At 38.7% G+C, this 21481-nt stretch overlaps 1 protein-coding gene across 2 annotated transcripts in view; it reads right to left on the bottom strand.

The window, feature by feature from the left end:
- The window catches only part of ubr2 (ubiquitin protein ligase E3 component n-recognin 2), a 69863-nt gene that overhangs the window by 22547 nt on the left and 25835 nt on the right, over positions 1-21481 (bottom strand). For both annotated transcript variants that reach the window (XM_041789660.1, XM_041789661.1), the window contains exons 12-27: positions 17670-17833; positions 15634-15733; positions 13475-13603; positions 12535-12718; positions 12292-12353; positions 8681-8791; positions 8202-8267; positions 7031-7147; positions 6889-6952; positions 6631-6755; positions 6396-6448; positions 3943-4045; positions 3746-3794; positions 2721-2875; positions 1133-1235; positions 53-162 (exon numbers count right to left, since the gene is read on the bottom strand). In XM_041789660.1, coding sequence (XP_041645594.1) covers positions 53-162; positions 1133-1235; positions 2721-2875; positions 3746-3794; positions 3943-4045; positions 6396-6448; positions 6631-6755; positions 6889-6952; positions 7031-7147; positions 8202-8267; positions 8681-8791; positions 12292-12353; positions 12535-12718; positions 13475-13603; positions 15634-15733; positions 17670-17833 — 1695 coding nt within the window. The remainder of the gene's footprint in view (positions 1-52; positions 163-1132; positions 1236-2720; positions 2876-3745; positions 3795-3942; positions 4046-6395; positions 6449-6630; positions 6756-6888; positions 6953-7030; positions 7148-8201; positions 8268-8680; positions 8792-12291; positions 12354-12534; positions 12719-13474; positions 13604-15633; positions 15734-17669; positions 17834-21481) is intronic.

The following is a 21481-nucleotide window of genomic DNA, read 5'->3' as shown; positions in this document are numbered from 1 at the left end:
AATTTGATGATAAATGATAACTTATTCATAAAACTGTGGCGTCAGTGGTTACCTTAAGGATCCAGGTGATCATATCTTTGTGAACCTCCAGGTGAGGAGCATTCTGTAAACTCTCCAACAGAGCTAAGACACTTCCTGAGGTACTTGGAGCTTCACCTGGACCTGTAAAGACGTGCACACAATCAGTCACGGTTCACTTAAGTCGGCGCTTTTGACTAAAGTAAACCTCTGAGAGAGAAGTTCAGCGCAACAGAAGATCCAGAGCCGGACTCATCAACTACATTTTTACAAGGGCCAGGTTTTTTCTTGATGGGGTCTTTTGGGGCTAGACTTTCAAATAAACTTCTAAACATGCCATTTTTAGATTCTAAAAGTAAGATCAATCCCTATACCATAGCCAGCCACAAGGGGGCGACTGAGATAGTTTAGCTGAATATCTCCAGTGTTGTGTTGTTCTCCATCACTGAGTTCACTGCGAATATGGTTTACCCTGATTGAAGAAATAATTGTTAAAGAAAAAGTGTATTTGGTATTGATTCTGAGGCAGGGCAACGCTTGAGGTCAAAAGAAAACCATATTTTAAATCAAGGATAAACTCAAAATCTGTGTAAATTGTGCATCATATTCTCTAACAATGGGTGACAAGTGGATTTCTACAAAATGGATCAAATATTTAACCACTCTGGACAATTTTATCAATCTAATTTTTTTTAAAGCTGTTGGTAATTTAAACACCACCTTTGTACGGCCGGTAATTTCCAGGTCAACAGTAGCAGCTCTTGCCAGGATTCCTTACAAGTTACTAGTAAAGAGCCAGGTTTTCATCAAAAGTGGAACGACAGACTTTGGATGATGGAAAAATTACATAAAACAAATCAGTCAACCTACATACAAAAAAAATCACAACTATAAAACCTTCGAATGAATTTGCAGGTACTTATTTATGGATATTTGGTGAAGTATCAGTGTGACTGATATGTAACGTCTAGTGCCTTTAGACCTAATATGGCATTAATACACAACCAGTTTTTTGAAATGATTTTATCTCTGAAATGTTCTAATGATTCAGTCTCAGATGTTCTCAAAGCCTTTGTTTGTATCCACTTTCAGTGGTCTAGCTCTGTGTACTGACGTGTAATCTTGCAGGTGTAGTTGAAGGTGACATCCTCGTCTCCGCTGCCGTTCTCCAGCTGCTGCTGCTCTTCCAGTAAAGCCATGCCCACCAGATGAAGCACCTATAACACAGTATAGTAAAAGTATTTAATTGTTAAAAACATCATCAAACATTCAGGAACTTTTATTTTGTAAACAGGAAACTACAGGAGTCTATGAGGTTAAACAAAAAAAAAAAAAGAACAAACATTGTTGGGCAGAACCTGGATGAATCCAGGACTTCTGCAGCACTGTTTGAACTGACCTTGATGGCATCTGTTTGACCCATTTAAATGTGCCTAAAACAACGCTCAAAAACATCTGAACTGTAAGAAAACCTGAGGGTTTTTATGGAGATGTAACGGTATCTTTATCGTCGCAGTATCGCAGTGACAAAAGCGCCGTTTCAAACCGTAGGCTTTCATGGGGTTAAAGTGTAGGTTTTTAGTGAAGCAGAGTGAAGGGAAATAGGGTAACAGTTCCCATCCCACAGTTCCCTTTGCAATCATTTTAGTGACATATTTTTAGAATAGTGTACAAAAAAATCCTATTTTCTTCATTTTCGTATGTTTATCTTGTTAAGTATGAGAGTTACATTAAAATGATCACTCCCTTTAATAAAACAGTTCATATCCAATTTGCAAAATGAGTCAAAATCATCAGTTAGACATTCTTTTAAAATAGTCCATCCCTAGTTTAATCTATTGTGTTGTTTGTAGTATAGAATGAACTATTGCTTGTTTTTGTTGGAAAATACATGGGGTGAACTTAAGAAATAATCGCACATTAAAAAATTGCAATCAAATTGCAATCGCAGTATGGGTTAAAAAAAACACAATTAGATTATTTTCCCAACTCATTCAGCTCTACTCTAAATGGGTTTTTTCATGTCACTTAAAAAATTAGATTAATTTGCAAATCTGGATTGTTCTTTTATTTGTAAATCCTTTTCCCACAAATCTTGAAAAAACAAAACAAAAACACTAGTAATCTATATATCCTCCTTCACTGACACAGTGGAAGCGTCATTTTTGTCAGACAATTGCTATTCGAAAAAAAAGAGAAACTCAATCTGAAAAAAATATGGGGAAATTTACTTTATGGTTTTTCTGTTTGATTTATAATGTTCATATTTAAAAATCAAAAAGTAACTCTGATATATAACATGGTTTAGCCTGCTTAAAAATGATCTGTTAAATAACCGTTAATTAATCAGACTCAGATAGAGAAATGTTGGTTCAGTCAAACCTCAGTATTTCCAGTTTAGATTGTTTACTCATTGAAATCTCACAATAAAAGCTGAAGGTGTGCTGCAGACATTTTTAAGATCCCTTGTTTGAGAAAAGCATACAGTTAGCAGTTAGTCGGCTACTAACTACCTCTGACTTTCTTATGAGGTCTTTAACAGACCAGTTTAACTTCTGAACTTTAAAGAGGATGACCAGAGATCAACAGCTGAACCTCGATCTGCTGAGTACAGACAGGTTTTATCCCTCAGTGGGAGTTCAGTTATCTGATGGACTGTCTATAGTTCACACTGCTACAGAGAGTTTGTGTTTGAGTCTCACCCGCTGCAGCATGGACTCGGTCCAGCACCCCCCACTGGGCTCTACGGCCCACTGCAGCACAGCGCCTTCTATGGCCAGGAGCACGTCACACTGCAGAAGATTCACCAGGCTGCCAAACAGAGGACAGAGAGGTGGAGGGAGAGGCGGGGGCAGAGCTGATAGACAGACAGAGAACACATGTTAATGATGTAGCAACAATGATGTGTTAATATTCTTATAAAATAAAAACATTAATTCAGGAATAAATCCACATCCTTAACAGTCAGACTGTGAATTGCATCAAGCCTGAGTCAATGCTACAGCATAGATCATGGTCTGTGTAGCCCTTAAACCTCACAAAAGCCTATGCACACAGCTGTACGCGCAACTCCTTAAAAAGTAAATACACTCTGAGACAAGGCAGACCATGGACCCTGTGACTGCTGCTGGAAAACAGAGGGACTACCAGTCAGTGATTTATGTCTACCGGCATTTTTCCCGTACTCTTGAGTCAAATAAATGGCTTCACCTCTGCAAAACTCCCTCCTGGCATCCAAAAAAATCATTTTGCACTTCTGATATTAGAAGTTCATAGCAGAAGTGCATAGATCCTCCCCGTCCTCTCCCTCAGCTGATTCATTACCCATCTCCTCTCTTTTTGCCTCAGTATAATCCACTGCTGGTCAGTATTTATCAGCTCCAACATAATAGGCTCAGTTTCAATTGCTTTGGTTTCCTAGCAACAAACGAGCAGGAAATGAGAGAGGACTGGAACAGTATCGCACTGATGGGAACACAACTGTGTAGTGCTTTTAGTGCGTAGGCCTCTATGTTGTGTATTGGGTGCAGGAGTTAAAAAAACAAACCTTTTTTGTAATTTTTGCTCCGTTTTCTCTGAAATTAGGGACATACCAGTGTGCGCTTGGAACTAGACCGAAATCCTAAGGCTTAGACCGTCTCAGTCTGGTTCTAAGGGACCTGTCAATGTTCTGTTAATACTCCTCACATTCAAAAATAAGATGTACTAACTGATCAGGCATGTTTACCTGTGTCCTCTCCATTCTGCCTCCTCAGCTTCCTCTGAGCTTCCTCAGCCTGAAACACATAACACACATTTCAACCATAACAGAAGGATCTAGAGCTGGTGAAAACCGTCATCAATCCACAATTAAATCTGCTGAATACTCCGACCCGTAACCATTCCATTACCACCACCAAAAACAAAGTGTCTCTGCACATTTACCTTGGACTGGTCAGCTCTGCTGTAGTGATAGAAATACAGGTTGAAGTGTTTATTCCACTCAGGACGCAGTTCATACAGACCTCGGCCTGTCACACCTGGCTTCCTGTAAACAAAGTCAAATACACATTACTACCGTCAGTACAGCAGGCGTCATGAATTCACAGGTTCTTTTAGGTTAAAAAAAAAAACTGTAAAATTAAATTCATAATATGGGGAATTTTAGAATGGAAATACTACTAAATGAATGAAAAAAACTACTAAACCTACAAAATACATTTTAAGTTTTAAGTTGTGTGTTTAAGCTGATGCTGTATTACTGGGACTGTCAAACTTTTGAATCATAATTAATGCCAGGATTTCTAGTTAAATCACAATTAATCTCCCTTTTTTATTTACCACCACATTTTGAACTTCTACTAGATTGTATTTAAAACTATTAATGTATTATTTAGAAATTTTTGTACTGTCTCAAACTGAGAAGAATTCAGCATCTTTAAGTAGATTGAAGATTATGACATGAACTTACATGACATGAAAGATACAAGGGAACAGTATAAAGTTAGAAGTTTTATAACACAAGGTGCAGATGAGTTCTGATTTGTCCACTGAGCTGTCTGGGAGTTTTTAAAGTGAAATGAGACATTAAGATGCAGTGGTGGACTTATTTTACAACACTGTGGCTGCAGGGGGATGCTGGCGTGACATCTCCAAAGTGTGCTTTTTGCCACAGTTTAACCACTTTTTGACCACCTGTAACTCTATTTGTTGTGACTTTTCACCAACTTTTCATCCAGTTCTGTCCATTGTATGCCTATTTTGCCCCTTTTCATTTTTTTTTTCCACTTTCTTGCCACTTTTTGACCATTTTTGCCACCTGTTTACTTATTTTCATTGCAACTTTCACCATTTAGACTGTGGCTCTTGCACAGATGTTGTTCTTCAATTTGGCTCTTTGGTTCAGCAGGGTAGAGTAACACTGATCTATGCACTAATTGTAGACCTGAGTCACATTACTATTAATGCATTTATGCTGACAGCCCTACTATTATTACTCTTATATGATGTGTACTGTATGAATTTGGTCGTTTGAAACTGTCTATTGCTGTTATTCTTGGTCAGGTCCCATTAAAAGAAGATCTCAATGATCTCAATGGGACGAACTTGGCTGAATTAGAAGTGAAAACATTATTATATTCCCAACTATTTTTAAAGCCCGAAAGTAGATGCAACTAAATGTGTCCTGTCGTGGGAGCTACCATAACAACAAAGTCCTACACGCTGTGCTAATGCTGCACACACTTACTGCAAACGCACGTCCTGACATGTGGACTTAACGTGTATAAACTATTTAATCAAACAGCAAGCATGTACAGATACGGATACAGATGTATAAATGTAGTTCAGACCTAAAACTTAGCTAATAAAACACACATTCTTCTCATCCCATAGATTCTCTATGGGGTTCAGGTCAGGCCAGTTTGCTGGCCAATCAAGCACAGTAACACCATGGTCATTGAACCAGTTCTTAGTACCTTTGGCAGTGTGGGCAGGTGTCAAGTCCTGCTGGAAAAATGAAATTAGCATCTCCATGAAGCTTGTCAGCAGAAGGACAGTACTTGACAGTACCCCACAGAGAATCTATGGGGTACTGTCAAGAGGAAGATGAGAGAAACCAGACACAACAATGCAGATTACCTGAAGGCCGCTATCAAAGCAACCTGGGCTTCAGTTACACCTGAGCAGTGCCACAGGCTGATCGCCTCCATGCCACGCTGCATTGATGCAGTAATTCATGCAAAAGGAGGCCCAACCAAGTATTGAAGGCATAGAAATCAACATACTTTTCAGAAGCCTGACATTTCTGTTTAAAATATCCTTTTTTTATTGATCTTATGGAATATTCTAATTTTTTGAGAGACTGAATTTTGGGTTTTCTTATCTGTAAGCCATAATCATCAACATTTCAAGAAATAAAGGCTTGAAATACTTCACTTTATGTGTAACAAGTCTATATAATATATGGGTTTCACTTTCAGAAACAAGTGACAAAAAATATTGAACTTTTTCATGATATTCTAATTTTTTGAGATGCACTAGTATATTGGTTGTACATCTTGGCACAAATGTATTATCTGCTTATACTGATATCATGTCAATAATATTGTGCAGCCCACATAAAATTGTCTTGTGACCTGATTGTAGTTAATAAATTACCAAATTGTTTTTAAATTGTTTTAATGCTTGTATGTGAGGATTAACTGCTAGATGTAAAGGTGGATGTGAAATGATGAAGAATTGGTACTTGTTGAAATAAAGTGTTTGTTGTTCAAGTGAATTTATACTGAAGATGGACTGTTGGTTGTTATGGAGGATGTGTGATAAGGTAAAAGGGAGCTATTGATGATGATGACTAGTGTATAAAATGAAAGTATTCAAAATGGGAATAGACTAACTTGAATGAAGCCACGGTGTCGATGACTCTCTCAAGGCCCGTCTCCTTGTTCCCCTGTAAAGACAGACAGTCTGAGATGAACTGAAGATTTACAGACAAAAATGTACCCAGACAGACAGATTCTCAGACAGAAACACAGACAAATAGACAGATATATACGTAGACTAAACTAAAGTTGTGTAGATAAATACACAGCATGACATGTATTCAGGAAAACAGGCAGGTGAGTGTCTTACATTTTCAGGCAGCGCCTTCACCAGCTCACTGTGAGCCATTGGTCTGATGGACAGCTGGTGGATGATTTCTCTTCTGACCTCATCAAAAGGTTCAACCTGGCCAACACCTGACACGTATCGCTCACCTTTTACCCACAAACACGCAGACACAGAGGGCATGTTGTTAACTTTGAATCATTTCACATCTTCCCTTGGCAGACCTTCTGTAAAATGTTAAAACTTTTCTTTAAGTTAAGTTGAAGCAGCAAAGAAACTCACAGATGACCATAATGATGAGATGAAGCATCTCCTCGATCAAAGTGTTGTTCTGCTGGACCACATCCTGTCAGACACAGACAGCAGGGAGTCAGGAGAGTGTCAGAGGAGGGACAGAAGATTGGTTTAGGGATTCAGCACCCACCTTGTTAGCCTCCCGGTATCTCTTTCTACAATCGGCAGAGCTAAAAATGTGAAACAGTTCAAATCGACTCAGAACGATCATCAGGAAGTGGTTTGGATCCATCATGGACGCTCCCGCCTGCAGGGAAAAACATGTAACAGCCAGACTTCAGGTTAACCTTCAGTCAGATACCAAGTGGGTTAAATGTATAGCAAATAAAGTCAGACTTTCTCCCTGTCTGTCAAATGTCAACAGGGTCAAATCTGGCTCTCTCAGGTAGCGGATGGATCTCTACCTTTTTGAGGCACAACACTGAATAACAAAAGCTTTAATGTTCACACTGAATGCTCTGATTAAGAACCTAAATTCAGGTAAAAGGTAGAAGTTTTATGTGTGTTGAAAATGTGTTTAGTTATTTAGTTTTCAAAGCTAAACGAATAGCTGCTGGGACTCTGCCCCTGACTTACAGGATCAGGACATTTGTGTTCAGGACCTCGTGATTTACTGATTCAGTTTTTCGAAGTAAAAGCCCACTCTATTATTTTTTCTGTAGAGGGAATTCTATCACGTCTACACACATGCTTTTATTCTAAATGTTTATCTTAGACACTTAATAAAGCCACTTGCAAAGCTCTCAATTCAAGACAAGTCTCAGCTTAACTTTCATTGAAAAAAACCCTCAGAAATCATGTTGGCTGAAGTGATGCTGTACTAAATATGAAAGTGAAAACTGATGAATATCCTATTTGTATGTTGAGTTATGACAGTTCTAAAGCCAAGATATGTTAGTATTGTTAGTTATTGCCTATATTTGGATATAACTTCTAAAGAAAGACAGGGAAGACAGCAGTAAACTTGCAAAGCGAACATGTAGCCTGTAGGAACGCCTGAGGTTGCATGCAGAAGCCACCAGTTTTAAGTCTGAAGGGTGAGTAGAGTCAGGATGTCACAGCTGAACCAGAACAATTAGAAGACACAGAGGCATTATTAGACTAAGTCTGGGTCCACAGAGTCAGCAAAGTTACACTGGGTTGCCAGATCCGGACGTGTCAGGCTGTGTCAATAGATTAAGGCTGAGACAGTCGAGTCCGGTCAAATCACCTGTGTCACGCATAGTCAGGCTGAGTAAGCAGGGTCAGGAAATGTCAGCATCATAAATACACTGAAGCAGGGTCAGAAGAGTTGTCTCTACCTGCAGCATGATGATGTCTTTGTCGAACATCTCCACTCTGCACTTGACATTGTGGTAATAATAAATCTGAAAAAAAAGAAAAACAACAATATTTGTTATTAACTTTTAAACTTTTTCCCGATTCTAAATCACCTGAACATTATCATGACGTTTATTACATTTGCAAAACTACAGAGAAACACCAAAACATTTACAACAGCACAAAATTTGATAAAATATGATTTTATAGAGTTTAACAAGAGAATTTGAGCACACAAACTTTATTCCCACTTATCCTTCCCAGACACTGTCGTTTTCATGCATACATAATTTATTTCTCCTACCATTTCCATTTTTAATTACCAAACTCTCCTGTTGTGAGAACTAGCAGTTATAGGCTCTGTCCTGAGATTTTCTACAAGTTTTCAGATGTGCATGTGTGAAAACATTTCCACTTTCAGCAGCTCATCAGATGACATATTGGTAATCACATATCTCACCTGGTTTATTAAGGAAAACCCGTTCCTCCTCCACATCCCAGCATGCACCTGAGCACAGAGCACCAAGCAGCGGAGGGGGAGTTCGATCAGGAGAGGGGGACTGAGTTCTCCCTAAGGACACATAAAGACAACAAGGTGAATTTATCCATTTTTCTATTTCAGATTACAAGTGACAGACAGGCAAACACAGTGTTTCCCACAGCGCTTTACAGTTAAGGTCGCCCTCTGCCTTAACTACCACAGCAGAGAGAAAGAACCCTCCAACTGAATCAAGTTCTGTGTCTGCATGTGAGGTCTGAAGTAAAGCATCACACATGACAAGTAACTTTTCCTCCCAGTAAACCAAAGCTTCCTCCCTGAATGAAGCAAGCAGGGACATAATGGAGAAAAAGTTACAGTGAAATCCATAACATAAAGAAAAAGTTTTAAACTGTCCTCCACAACGTCCCCAATGGTAAATTTCTGTGCAACTGTGTTGCTCTTTAAGTACCACTGTATGGAGTTTGCACATCTACTAGCTGTAATACGGTAGTTGAGCTCTAAGCCCGCAGTGATGAGACAGACAAACAGCCCACGAGTTGCTCTACCCGTCACCTGTCGTCTGTGCTAAGGAGTGTTCTCTGTCAAACCAGAGCTCTGCACAGCTTATTTATTTAACAGTATACAGTCATGGACGAAAGTATTGGCATCCCTGGAATTTTTCCAGAAAATACACCATTTCTCCCAGAAACTGTTGCAATTACAAATGTTTTTGGTATACATGTGTTTATTGCCTTTATGTGCACTGGAACAACAAAAAAAAAATCAGAAGAAAAAAAGACAAAATTGACATAATTTTACACAAAACTCAAAAAATGGGTCGGACAAAATTATTGGCACCCTTCTAAAACTGTGGGTAAATCATTTTATTTCAAGCATGTGATGCTCATTTAAACTCACCTGTGGCAGTAAAAGGTGCTGGCAATCTAGAAATCACACCTGAAGCCAGTTAGAATGTCTAAAAGTTGACTCAACCTTTGTGTTGTGTGCCTGTGTGTGTCACACCAAGCATGGAGAAGAGACAGAAGAGCCCAGAATTGTCTGAGGACTTAGGAAGCAAAATTGTGGAAAAATATGAACAATCTCAAGGTTACAAGACCATCTCCAGAGATCCTGAAATTCCTTTGTCCACTGTGTGTAGTATAATCAAGAAGTTTATAACCCATGGAACTGTGGCTGATCTCCCTGGACGTGGACGGAAGAGAAAAACTGACAAAAGAATGCAACGCAGGATAGTTGGAATGGTGGATAAACATCCTCAGTCAACTTCCACACAAATTCAGGATGTCCTGCAGACTCAAGGTGCAAAAGTGTCAGCTGGAACCATACGTGGTCATCTGAATGAGATGAAGCGCTATGGCAGGAGACCGAGGAGAACCCCACTGCTGACAAAGAGACATAAAAAGCCAGACTAGAGTTTACAAAAATGTACCTGAGTAAGCCTCAATTCTTCTGGGAGAACATTTTGTGGACAGATGAGACTAAGATAGAGCTTTTTTGAAAAGCATGTCATTCTACTGTTTACAGAATACGGAATGAGGCCTACAAAGAAAAGAACACAGTACCTACAGTCAAACATGGTGGAGGTTCAAAGATGTTTTGGGGTTGTTTTGCTGCCTCTGGCACTGGGTGCCTTGACTGTGTGCAAGGAATCATGAAATCTGGACACTATCAAAAGATTTTGGGCTGCAATGTGGGGCCTAGTGTCAGAAAGCTGGGTCTGTGTCAGAGGTCATGGGTGTTCCAGCAGGACCATGACCCCAAACATACCTCAGAAAGCACCAAGAAATGGTTGGCGACAAAATGCTAGAGAGTTCTGAAGTGGCCAGCAATGAGTCCGGATCTAAATCACATTGAACACCTATGGAGAGATCTCAGAATTGCTGTTGCAAGAAGGCACCCTTCAAATCTGAGAGACCTGGAGCAGTTTGCAAAAGAGGAATGGTCCAAAATTCCATTTGAGAGGTGTAAGAAGCTTGTTGATGGTTATAGGAAGTGATTGGTAGCAGTTATTTTTTTCCAAGGATGTGCAACCAAATATTAAGTTGATGGTGCCAACAATTTTGTCTGGCCCATTTTTTGAGTTTTGTGTAAAATTATGTCAATTTTGTCTTTTTTCTTCAGATTTTTTGTGTTGCTCCAATGCACATAAAGGCAATAAACACGTTTACCAAAAAACATTTGTAATTGCAACAATTTCTGGGAGAAATGGTGTATTTTCTGGAAAAATTCCAGGGGTGCCAATACTTTCGTCCATGACTGTACTTCCTTAAATGTACAGCAATAACATTGCGATGGGGGAAAGCAGTTAAAAAGTGACTTCCAACTTCCAACCAACTTCCACCAATGTGGCCCATGTCGTTAGCTATTCCAGCTAATTCCGAGCAGTCAAGCCCAGTGGCCGCCTGCAATACACAATAAATGGGGATGAATTTTTAATTGTGTTAGTTCTCGTGTAGTGCATGACAGTGGCAGCTGCACGCACTGTTGTGCCGTATCTTAGCACTTTTTTCTGGCATACAAGTCATCCAGGTATATAAGCTGAAGCAGACTTTTTAGATTAATAAAATAGGTTTTAAAAGCACAGGTTACACACCAGATTTGAAAGTATAATATCACCCTGGTCATCTAAATGGCTGCAGACCACCACAGCACATGAATGGATTTTGGAGCTGCTGACAGCTGTAACTTATTTAACCCCTGGTTATGCAGTATTAATAAATAGTACTGCCAGTCATTTATACAGACTTCTATCTGCAGATCATGTATCAACATCACCACATTGAAAACAGAAATGTCAAGAACTTGTGCCTTTAAATAACAAATATCAAGAACATTTAAACTCTCGTGTCTTAATGTCTTTAACAGCAAAGTATGGCATTTTCCTGTAGTGAAGTGTTAATTTTTTCAACCAAAACTATGACTAAAAATGTTTGTCCACAGACACTTTTCATTAAAAAAAACTCGACTAACAAAAATAGATCTGTGATGACAAAAAATGACGAAAAGTAAGTTTAGTTTTCGTCAAGATGACTAAAACTAGACTAAAATGTAATTAAGCTTTCGTCCGACATTCAAAATCAGTGATATTTCTCCACTGTGGGTAAATCTGTCCAAAACAATGTAGCTGAATCTATTCTGCCTCTCAGCTGTAGAAAGCAGGGACTCCAGGTTTGGCAGAGTGCAGAGAGCACACTAACATTATTTGGTACCAGATTTAGGCAAGAAAGTAAATGCTTGGACTTAAAGTAAAGACTAAAATGTGAGGACTTACTATGGACTAAAACTAGACTAAAACTAAAAAGGGTCTACATGACTAAGATGTGACTAAAACTAAAAGACATTTTATCTAAAGACTAAGACTGGGACTAAAATTTAAAATACCTGCCCAAATTAACACTGCTGCAGTGTGTTTTCTATTTGTACGGAGAGGGGGGGGCTTATTTTAATCTAGAAAGCTAGATATTTGGCCTGCTTTATATGAAAACCTCTAAACAACCCACCCTCCCTAGCGGCTGCCATCTTAAGTAGGTGAGAAACACCACATACAGCCATGCAGAGTGATTACTGACCAGAGGAAGCTGCTCAGGGAAACGTGAGGCCACTTCTGTCCTGCTGAGGAGAACATGGAGCCCTGCAGGGGAGGGAACAGACGTAGTTTATTTTCCAGTTAGTTAAAAACAATGAATAGCAAACAGTATAATGACGGCATCATATAGACCTAGGGTTCCTGTCAAACTTGAAAGCACTTTTTTTGATATCAGGCAGAGCAAGGTTAAAGCCTCGTCATCACTCTCGTATGCTCATGTGTTTACCTGCCAGCAGTCGGCAGACTGGCAGGTGTATGGATACTTTGTCCTGAGACACCTGGTATCTGAACGTCTCCACACTGTGACCTGCCAGACTCAAGCTGATTGGCTGCTCGCCATCTGGGAGGCTGCTATGACAGTGACTGAGTGCGTTCAGACACTTCCTGTAAGCCTCAATCAGCACGTGCTCCTGAAACACATGGGAAAAAAACACACATGGATGTACAGCATAAATACAAACTTTCACAAGCTGGTGTCTAACCCAGCGCGGAGCAGCAGCTGGAGACATAAAACTGCTACTAAAACCACAGTTAAACTTATCATTACAAATCATTATTATGGACAAAGATGCTGTGTTCTGAGGTAGAAGCTCTAAGATGGAAGTACAGTGTTGTATGACTAAATACCTCCTGAAGGCAGAAGACAAATATTAGCAGTCTTCTGGACTTTTGGTGAATGTCTGTTAGTACTGTGAGCATTCTCTTGTGTTTACAGAGTTGTGACCTTTACATAATCTTAAATTACAATGTATCACTGTGTACCAAATGTTTAGAATTTATACAATTACAATTACATGTTTGATTTAAGAGTAAATACACCCATGCCTGAAGCTACAGCTTAATAAATGCCAGTAAACAAATGGACCCATTTAGTGAGAAGAGGTATGAAAACCTAATTAGTGTTATATGTTGCAAACTTTGGTGATTGAAAATTACTTCCTTGCTCGAGGTTAAAGCCGAGTTATCGTCATTTTATGCTGAGTTACAGGTGAAAAGCTGATCCCTCAGTAAAGAAGACTGAAATTATTCCCCATACTTGTTCTTATTCCTGTCACTGAAATCATGCCATGTCCTGCTTTACTGTCCCATAATGTCATACTGTGGTTAGTGCATAGAAAGTGATAGTAGTAGTGGTAGTAGAAACAGCTGTTGTAGTAAAATCTTACATCTGTGGAGCACCACTCTTGGATCATGGTAATGATGTGAGTCAGCTTCATCTGCAGAGTGAATGCTGCTTCCCACTCTGGCTCCATCTCTATGTGCTGTCCCACCTGCCTGACCACTGGGTCCATACCCTGAAGAAGACAGGAAGGTTTAGAGACGGACAGACAAACAACTGACAGATTCGAACACAGAGAGAATCAGAGACAGACAGACAGGTTAAGGAAGGCAGTGGGCCTGGGTACCAAGACCTTGTTGGTCTTTGAACTTGGAACTAGTTCTAATAGGTCGTTTCCACCAAGCGGTCCGGCTCAGTTCGGTGCGGAACGGCCGGCATTTTTTTGCATATCCATAGAGCAAAAGTTGGAAGGGTCCCTAAAAAACCAACCGTACCGTCCCACTTTTCGGCACCCTTCCGTAGGGGTGCCAATCTTACCTATCCGTACCAAAAAGGTGGAGCTACACACACAACAATAGGGGTTGTACTGACGTCACGTCAGCGCGCGACTCAGTTGCTCGCCTCCGGGCTTCAAACACGTAAGTGTGCGCTGTGAGAAGCGGGCGAAAAACGGGACAAAAACCGACTAATATCTGCCTAAAGAGAAAATATTTGGACTCGACGGAGATCCAAACTGTTTCCTAGTCTATGGATATTGGTATCTGGCCAAAAATCAAGTTTCCTGACGTTTATTCAGACCTGATTTTAAGAACACAAAGCAGAGCCCGAAGGTTCACATCAACCTGATCCATCTGCGATAGATGAGAAACTAAATTAATGCTTACGAAGCCTTAGAACAGTTTATTCTCATCTGTAACTAGTTATTAATCTATTTCTTACGTTACGTTACCTGTGAAAACATCACTCTGTGCTTGTTGAACGGGCTTGTAAAACTTCAGGCTGCAGACTATTTTAAAAGGAGATCAGCACACCCCGGATTTCTGACTTAATCTAGCTTGATTTCAACACCAGCTAAACGTTTTTCTTATTTCTAATGCAGCAAATTCTCACAGTACAGCTCTAAACTTTAATATTTTGTCATATAAACTGTTCTAGACTAGATATATTCACATGTTACGTAGCGTTACGACTCAAACCGTCTTTGTACACGTACTCCATCGGCTGAGGATCTGTACTGACAGCGGTTAACATCATTAAAATGTAGTTTTTCTCAGCAGACTTGAGCTGCCTGTGACTTCACAGGCATGCTTTTACAGCCCCGCCCACCAAGTGAGAGCACGGGTGTCTGTGGAAACGCAAACTATTTGGGGGTTTAGCACACCAAACCATACCAAACCAAACTGAATCAAACCAGACCCCCTGATGGAAACACGGCTTAAATGTCTGAGATTCAGGAATTCTATAACCTATTTCTTTTTGGCTCCAAACTGGAACATGAATCAAACCAGATTAAACCTCTGTGAGAATTTCGCTGCCCATAAAGTTGTATTTCTCTGTCCTGACCTGCTCTGCTGACGTTACATGATGCAACATGTCTACAAAATGTGAGAAATGACAGAGGGACAGTGAGGATAATGACACAGAGAAGTGCTACACTGGCAGTCATCATATGATCAAGCTACTTCACCACTGTGTGAATTAAAGAAAACACATCGTATTCAGTATTGTGTTCTTCCTTCCATAATAAAGCCCTGGCCACAGCTAGCGATAGCAGCTTCATGTTCATGTATTGCTACACCTTGACACAATCCCTAGCTGAGCTCACAGTCACATCTATACACAGGAAAACTAAAAATGTTTCAAATATATTTTCCTTGAACATGAATTCAGACAAGCCTCTGCATCTCTCATGCCTTCTAAAGGACCCTGTAGTACAGGAACTCTGTTCAGCTGAGAAACGAGAAGGAATACACTGAAAAGACATGAGTCATCACTGCTGATTTACCAGCATTTACATATGTAAAATGGATTATTGATAACTGGTAATTAATAGTCATATCAATAGATTTAACCCTTGTAACTCTTGACATTTTTATGTGCCATCATATCAAAACAGCGTGGAAAATAACACGAGAGATGATAAAGTGTTAGTAGTATGTACATTGAAATATTTTTCCATTCTTTAAATAGCTTTGGTTTCCAATCATTTCACATTTATTCTTCCTGTCCAGCTAAGTGTCAGGTGAGTGTTCAGGTGAGTATTACCTGCATACACTTCAGCAGCTCCAGGAAAGCATCAAAACCTTCCAGAAACTTCTGTCTGAGCTGATCGCTCCACTCAGAGGGACGGCTGATCAGAACGTACCTGCAAAAACAGACAGTCATTCTCTTGGTTCTACTTATAAACAACCAGAATATACAGGAAGACTGATTAACTGCATTTCTGATGTGCAAACAAACAAAATAAATAAATACATAAAAGCAAAAACAGAAAAGCCATCCTACAATGCCTGTCTTTTTCAATGTGTTCATGTAATTTCTAATTTTACCGTGTGTTTGTTCTCTTTCTGATCAACTGTTTGTATTGTCATACAATTACAATAAAGCATGCAATTAAGAGGGATAAATGCAATAATCATCAGTCTTTATCACATCATGATTAATGCATTAAAACTGACTTAAAATATTCCTCTTTATGTGAACAAAATCTATAAACTATGAATGTTTTATCATTAAATTACAATATAATAACAATGTACTTTAAAAAAAGTTAAATACAATTTTTGATATTTTAGTTGTTTAAGATTAACCTGTATAAACTCATGTACACAAGTGTATGGGTTGTGCATAAACTGCTGTATAACTGTCATGTAAACTCCAATTAAAAGCCGTGATATCCATTTATCAACAGGTGCAGAAACTACAGCATTTAAGTGGTGCAGAAAACTCATTAGTCTTTCTTTAAACATAAAATAAAGCAGTGTCTACCAAGTGTGCAAATAAATTTGTTAAGTGGAACATAACTAGCATAGTATATAAAAATGTGGCTAATATAACATATACTGGAATCCTATAGATTATATATGCAGCTATAATATCTAATAATAAATAATAATGCTTATCAACTTGTCAATAGAATATGAAAACTAAGACACACACACCACACTATTTCCTGGAACTGATGGGTGGATTTTGGCTGAACATTAAGTTTAACTATCATGCAGGAGATCAAGCTGACCAGAAGGTAAACAATCTGGGTGGTATGTGTGGAGTTTGGTTCCAGGTGGAGAAAAGCAGGCTGGTAAGGAATGTTGAGACATCATTGCTTTGTTTCTTAGATTTTTTTTAATGATATTTATTAATCTTCCCTGAATGAGAAACTTTAGGATGGTAAATCTGAGACTTGTAATAGCTGAAGAAGGACACCGATTGGACAATGAGTCGAAGAAGGCTGGAATCATGAAGAGTGTAAACTGCATAAAGCAATTTATAATGAATGATGTGGGTCTTTTTTTCCACCTTACAGTCAAAAGGGTCTTGTTAAAATTCTGCATATCAAAGACCATTGTTCTGAGGATTTTTTTTTCAAATAAAATAGAGTTGAACAATTTGCAAAAATAATCTAATTGTGATTTTTTCCCCCAAGTATTGCAATTTGATATGTGATTATTAACAAGCTTTAGGCTATAGGAGGAGGCTGGGGTGGAGGAGATGAAGCCAAAAAGTCATATTTAAATGGACAGCTGTGTTAAGAGAAAGAGCTGTGATTGGCTGTGGGAGCTAAGAGGCAATAACTGGTGTCAGCTGGCTATCAGCCAATCACGGCTAAAGGTATGACTTATGTGAACCAATGCTAAGCTTCATCAATATTAAATGGAATGAACTAGGTCAGAATGATTTTAAAAAAATACATCTAATTGCAATTACTGTTGCTCATATTGCAAGTTTAATATTAATTGCTTTATTGAATGGGGATTTTTTATGTCGTTTTAATTAAAAAAAAAATATAAAACACAAAAAGGACCATTTTTGTAAACTATTTCTACAAATGACAATTGAATGTTTGTAAAATGTCCATAAAATCTCTGCTGCTGCAAAAAATTAATGTATCAAACTGGTATTTTAACATATTTTGAGTTAAAGCAATATTGCAATGTCTGCGATTTGTAAATTGCAGCATGCCATATTGAGATTTAATCTCATTTGGGATTAATTGCCCAGCCCTAAAATAAAATAACATGACATGGTGAATAGCTGGTATTATTTAACATTGGTATATAAATGCATACACCAGTCCTTACTTCAAGTCTCCAATAAGGCTCTGGACCCGTCCAAACTTAAAGGCCTGCTGGGCGGTGTAGCGGTCAAACTGGAAGCGTCCTTGCAGGTCTCTGTGACGAAGGTGATCTACAAACGTTCTGATGATGGTTGTCATGAGGTTCTCCTCCACCATGAGCATTCTGGCCTGCATTAAGCACAAATGACAAGAATTACCACAAAATAAAGCTAGGTGGACCGTAGATAAACCTCACTGGCCTATAGGCTGGAAAACCAAACCACTTTATCAGAAAACTAGGTCCTTAATAATAAAGACTTAGAACAGAAAGACCACACACCCCTGGTAAGAAAACCAGAGCTAAAGTAGGACTCAATATGTCCACAATAGCTATACTAGCTAAATGTTTGGGTTTCTTTTGGTGGCTCTTAAGGTTCACTTTGAGACCATTTTAGTTTGTTTATGTTTTAGTGCCTTACAAGACTCTAAAAGATGCTGATGAATATGAAACAAAATGATGGTAGAAAAAGCAAAGGCTGTTATTTCAAATATGCTGACATAAAAAGAGTGAGAGATTAAAGATTTTGGATATTATACATAATGAATGATTCTAAAGCTACATAAATCTTGTCAAACCAATGATTTCTTACATTAAGAATCTTAATGAACACACCCCGCCTTGCGAGCAAAGACAGGCCAGCAATTATACACAGGCAGACATTCAACAGCGGACACCTGATGCAGTAATTTAAGAAAGAAAAAGCTGACTGCTCACCTGTAACACTGCTACATGCTTAAAGTTAAGTCTAATTTGGAATTGGAGTAAATTAGATAGTCTGCTGGACGTTTTGTTGCTCTAAAGCCCTTTCCAAAAGTAAATAGGTTTTTTTTCTCAAAAGCAACACTAAAGATTTCTGATTTAAGAATATGAATTACAGCTAATCTTTATATTGTTGTGTGTAATGTTCAACGACTACCCTCTGCCATGAGAAAGACTTAGACTAGCTAAAAATAGATTTGTGGTAAATAAAACTCCGATGCAAAGTAAGTTTAGTTTTTGCATAGACTTATTTAAGACTAAAATGTTAGAGCTGGACTGTTCGACATTCAGAATTTTCCCTGTGCATATAATCTGTAAAAACACAAGCAGGGATTGGGTAGAGAGCCATCAAGGTATGTCAGTATTTTTCAGTATATTTTAAAGTAATTAATAGGGATGTACGATATCTGATATGCCGATATTTACAGATTCATTTTAGCCGATACCGGTATTTAAATATGTTTTACATAACTAAATATTCAGTCCTTTGAACAAAACTTAAGGTTTGAGGATGAATAAGGAAACACACGTTTTCTTAAAAGTTTAAAGAATGGGGATGAATAAAGAAAAAGATCTCAACTTACATAGGTCTGTTGGCCCAGTATAAACTCCATTAATTTATTAGTATATAGGGCCAAATTTCACCGTCATTATATGCTGATATTCATGGCCAAAATATCGGATATAAAAATCGGCAGAAATTTTTAAATGTCTGCCAATACCGATATTTACCTTTTTTTAGATAATATCTGCCAATTATCAGGCCGATAATATGGTGCATCCCTAGTAATTCAAGTATCTATAGTTAATTAAAATCAATTTTAAGATCTAAATTAATTCTACACATGGCTATTAGAATTGCTTTAAAGAAAATAGTTGTTTTGACTACAAGTAAAGACTAAAACATAAAGACTTCTTATTGACTAAACCTGGACTACAATGTTTTTGAGTTTTTGTTGACTAAAAGTAGACTTACAAGACTGAAAAAGACTAACATGTGACTTAAACTAAAACACAGTTTTAATCTACAGACTGGGGCAAAGACTAAATTCAAAATCACTGCCAAAACTAACACTGCTTTGTGTCTGCTTTTTCCAAACCAGTAAATACTCCATTATACTCCCAGAAAAGCATTCCCCACACACTTTTACTAAAGGGCTGTCCAAAAACAGTTTTCTATGTTGTTGTGAAAAAAGACTAATAGTCTGAGTTTTAAAATATAAAACAAGCTCTTATACCTGATTATTGGACATGGGGCTGTATTCTGGTCACTTACTAGTTTCTTATGCTATTGAATGTTTCTTTAGAATGTTTTGTCATTGTTAAGACCGTGCGACCATTACGGCACTTTCTATTAAATGCCACTTTATTAGGTATACCTGTTCAACTGCTCGTTAAGGCAGATATCTAATCAGCCAATCACATGGCAAAAACAAATGTAGGCATGTAGGCATGGTCAAGATGATGTGCTGAAGTTCAAACTAAGCATCAGAATGATGAAAAGGTGATTTTAATGACGTTAAACGTGTTGTGGTAGTTTGTAGTCTGGCTTGTATGTTTAAGCCTAATTTTGACCTGAAAATTTTAATATGGAAGCAGAAATTGAGACTCATCAGAACATGCAACATTGTTTCATTTTTTTGCCAATTTTTGTGAGACTAGGTGAAATGAAGAATCTGTTTCCTGTTCTTAGCTGACGGGAGCGGCACCTAGTGTGGTTCTCTGCTGATGAAGCTCCTCTGCTTTAAGGTCAGATTCTGAAATGTTGTGTAGATCAGCTGTTTGTGAAATACTTTATCCATTCTCCAACCATGCCATATTAAACCCCTTCCTTCTTCATTCAGATGCTTGGTTTGAGCTTTAAAGGAGACATATTATACTAAGTCATATTTTAACACTTGCATACAATGATACAATGTTGAGGATCCTTTCTAAACCATACCAATTTCATTTTATCAAGAGACACGCGTCTTTCCATAAACCCTGCAAACGAGATTACCGGCCTCTCTGAACAGCTCGTTGCGAGACTTGATACGAGCTGACGTCAGCTCGTTTTCCGGCTTCCCTATTGGACGGCTCTGAGTAGATGACTCCCCTACCCTCTTCCCACAGGAGGCTCTCAGACCTGCCCTCCCGGCAGCTCGTTCTCAGCCACACCCCCTCCCCAGCGCTGTACACACCGCTGCTGTTGTTTGGATTCTTGCTCTCATGTGGATTTATTCCGGTCAGCATGTCTTCTAAACTTATTCATGTTTTTTTGGTTGTGACGATAAATCTACTTTGTATGCGCTCCTGAGGGACGAAAGCAGCAGAAAGCAGTGGGAATTGTTTGTCTCATCGAGCCGACCGCCTGCGAACTTTTTTCACTGCCCTCGTCACTTCACCAACGATTGTTTCATCAATAAAGGACAGTAAGACGCTGGATTTGCTTTTAATCTGCTGCTAAAACATGGAGCTGTTCCCTCTGTAAAGATCGCCCAGGGAGGCTTAGAACCACAAGCTGTAAGTCACTTTATAACATTACTTTAAAACGAGCCATGGGTCAGTGGGAAGCTAATGTGTGCTAAGCTCTGTCATCAGTTGTTTTCATAACTAACCGCCCTTTTACCCAAAACTATGCCGTGAAACGTTGTGTAACTTTACATTACAAAGTCTTGACTTGTGCTGATTAAAAGCACAATAAGTAAACTAAGCAAAAGTCAGTGATCAATGGGCTGAGAAAACAATTCGGCCCACTGTTCAGCCCCAAGGAAGCTTTGACCAAGCTGGCCAATCAGAGAACGGTAAGGTCACAGACATCTCTGAGTCTTAAAGAGACAGGACTGAAACGGAGCGTTTTCAGCAGTCGGCGAGATCTGCTGAAAATAGGGGTTTTCCTATCGCCAGTATAAGATAAGTGAGGAGTTTTTTGAGCTGCACATCATAAATAACTATTCTAAAGGTGTCCCAAAATGGCATACATAAAATGAAAAAGGGGTAAAATATGTCTCCTTTAACAGATTGTCCTGACCATGCCT

The sequence above is a fragment of the Cheilinus undulatus genome, linkage group 6 (genome assembly GCF_018320785.1).
Source record: "Cheilinus undulatus linkage group 6, ASM1832078v1, whole genome shotgun sequence".
Taxonomy (NCBI): Eukaryota; Metazoa; Chordata; class Actinopteri; order Labriformes; family Labridae; genus Cheilinus; species Cheilinus undulatus.
This window is presented reverse-complemented; position numbering and strand designations above follow the sequence as displayed.